At 35.9% G+C, this 2,991-nt stretch overlaps 1 protein-coding gene across 1 annotated transcript in view; it reads right to left on the bottom strand.

Annotated features, from left to right (window-relative positions):
- Window positions 1-1,168: 1,168 nt before the first annotated feature.
- The window catches only part of LOX (lysyl oxidase), an 11,841-nt gene continuing 10,018 nt past the window's right edge, over window positions 1,169-2,991 (bottom strand). Inside the window, exon 6 of the mRNA XM_008067233.2 lies at window positions 1,169-1,589. Within this exon, the coding sequence (XP_008065424.1) occupies window positions 1,583-1,589 (7 nt within the window). The 3' untranslated portion in view covers window positions 1,169-1,582. The remainder of the gene's footprint in view (window positions 1,590-2,991) is intronic.

Genomic DNA, 2,991 nt, shown 5'->3' with positions numbered 1-2,991 from the left:
ATGGCTGTTCAACTCTAGCCTCTCCTACCGTGTTGTGCACCCAGTGAGTGCGGAATGATTATTAGTAATTGGTGTTGACTTTGTAACTCTATGACATATAATACAGGATGCCAATGCACTTTTAAAAATTCCACCTAACGTGTTCTGGCACTGGAAAAAACGTACTTGAGATTTTAATACTGGTTAATGTAGGAAAAAATCTGCTTAAGCACCACTAACTCAAAAGTGTAATTTGATTTCTTTCTGCACCTTTGAATTTAGGAAAAAGAGAAATTCTTTAAATTCTGTTGTGGCACATGGTTTCACAGTTTAAAATGAAATCACAGCTGTCTCATTATGCAGCACAGTCCTCAGTTTTGCAGAAAGTACTTTTTTCTCTTATTCACAACCCCTCAAGTATATAATGCTATGTGCTTTGATAATTTAGACTATTTTAGACACATACACAAAAAATGCGTGACTGTATCCTGAAAGACCTAGGATAACATTCCTGTGTTGCTCATATGTTGTGTCATCTATTCTGGATAGTTAAAAAAATTTTAGCATTTCTTTTTTTGATAGCTGAACATTTTTTAAAATGTAGAAAAGTGGAAAAATTCCAAGATGCTTTTCATTGTTTTTTAGCATCTGAGAGACAGTTGCGGTGTTGGGGACTTGTTTGTATGATTTTTAAGGCAGCAAGGAAATCCTATCTTTGGCAAATACTGTAATATACTGAATGCATACTATCTCTGGATGTGTCTCATCTGTCATCAGAATGATTTTCCAGTTACACAGTTGTCCTACATATACCGGTCCCCAGAATGGTAATATTAAGCATCCCACTTATAACATTTCTGCCCATAAGAAAGATACAACAGAAGAGGGAGTCTCAAGAAATATCAGACAAGAACTGGGCAGCTCAATTCCTTAATTTGTTCTGAAACAAAAGCTGACTCAAGTAAGAATGAAATTGCGCACTTGATAGAAAGTTATCTACTAATTTAAAAATGTAAACATAATTTTTACATAGAAATGTAACTATCTGAATACAAATACTGCCATTTCTCTGTTATATAGCAATATTTTTTGACACCAATGGTAATGTGTTTGCTTCTTGCTCAGCACCAGATGTGTCCATATCTATTTAAACAACAGGAGCATCGATTGTAAATTCATCTATGCTGGGACATATGAAAGTCCATTATTGTTGTTTCACTGAAGTTCTGGCACTTTAGAAAAGTATCAATTCCAAGAAATTTTGGCTCATTCATTTAAATAATATTTCCCCATTTTACACTATAAATTTCAGAAGGGGCATACAAAATTTGGATTTCCTTGAGTCAAATATGCAACTACAGAATGGAAACACTGTGTAAATTCATGAACTAATGTGAATAATAAGTATGAAAAATTTCCCAAATAATACTGATTTAAATGTTGAAAATCCAGTTATGTACTTTGCTATACAACAGTTCAAGAAAAATTCGTTTGTTTTCTGTTCTTTTTTTCAAGATACATAAATCCTACTGAAGTTAATCTATTTTTCCCCACTTCAGAACACCAGACACGGATTTATCCATTGGAAGTTTTAGATTGCTTTCTAGTACCTAGATTAAGAAAACAAAATAAGACAAATTATTAACCTGATAATATCATGAATGAATCCAGCATGCAAAAGTAAAGTCAACCTTTTAAAAACTTTATGTAGCAATTTCCCTCCCCTAAGCAACAGTCATGTTGTAAAATTATCCACTAGTACATTCTTGTAATAATGATTTGAAGAAAGTGACTATGTCAACAGCAGAGAGTACATGCCTGATGATTACAGTCTTCACATTTACAGGCAAAGAAACCACCTTTAAAACAATCAAGAGTAAAGAAGGACTTATGGGACCAGCAGCCCTGACCAGGGGAGTTCATTCCATGCACAAGAGTAACATGTCCACCGGGGCAGTTGTGGTCTCTGCACCATCTTGCATTAGTCCTTCCCCAGCCTGATTCTGGACATAGAATGCATTAACAGACAGAAACTGGCTCAAAGCCAGTTGTATTTAAACTGTGATCACAGAGCCCCATATAAGGAAGTAAGAATGCACTTAGTCCAAATCAGAAATGATCAATTTCCAAATAGTAAATTCTGGAGGAGAAGAGAACTTCTGTAGTGTCTTAGAACTGAAAGAGTCCCCAGAGTCACCTGTTCCATACATTTTGTTTACACAGGAAAATGAGGGAGAGGAACATTAACAACACACATCTACTTAGAAGGAGGTTTTTACACACCTACAGAATGCTCCTAACTATCTGAGTAGCAGAAGAAAAAAAAACAGTCACTGAACTGAGAGAGGATATGTCTTTAGAGATTTTAAAAAATACAATAATATTAACAGGGGAATCAAACTTCTACTCTTATAGCCACTCGTTTGGCCCCATGGCTTCTGGCACCCCCACTGTCTCCAGAATAAATTTCAAACTGTTCAGCTTGTTCTTCAACACTCTCTTCGATCTAGCTCCGATCTTTTTAAGAGTTTAGCAAAAAGATTAGTTCTTTACTTTTGCCAAACTCTTAACGCCGTGAAATGTATGCTTTAGCCAAACTAGAAGGCTTGCTTTTCCAAACATGTCCTGCAATTTCCTTCTGCCATGTGGTCGCTACAATGACTTCCTGGCATGCCCTTCTTTAACTCTCCCCAGCAATCCTCAGCCTTCTCCTAAAGTCACCCTCGAATCTTGGCCCAAAGAAACCTCTCCTCTGAACTTTGATCCTTAGAGAGAAAGACCTGAGGTAAAAGTCAAAATATAAAAGGCAAGCATCATTCTCCTGAAGGTGAGAGATTTTTTTTTCTCAAATCAAAAGTTCTGCACTTTCCTCATTCTTTCCACTCAGAATAAGTATGATCTTATTATTTTGTTATGATCACTAATTGTGGGTCCTTCAGTGTATCATACTTCCTTTTCTTTTCTTTTTTTTTTTTTTTTTTGAGTTGGAGTCTCACTCTGTCGCCCAGACTG

The sequence above is a fragment of the Carlito syrichta genome, unplaced genomic scaffold, assembly GCF_000164805.1.
Source record: "Carlito syrichta isolate Samal-C Ts95f unplaced genomic scaffold, Tarsius_syrichta-2.0.1 Scaffold106330, whole genome shotgun sequence".
In the NCBI taxonomy this organism is placed as follows: domain Eukaryota; kingdom Metazoa; phylum Chordata; class Mammalia; order Primates; family Tarsiidae; genus Carlito; species Carlito syrichta.
The sequence above is the reverse complement of the archived record's forward strand: the minus strand, read 5'-3'. Positions and strand labels throughout refer to the sequence as shown.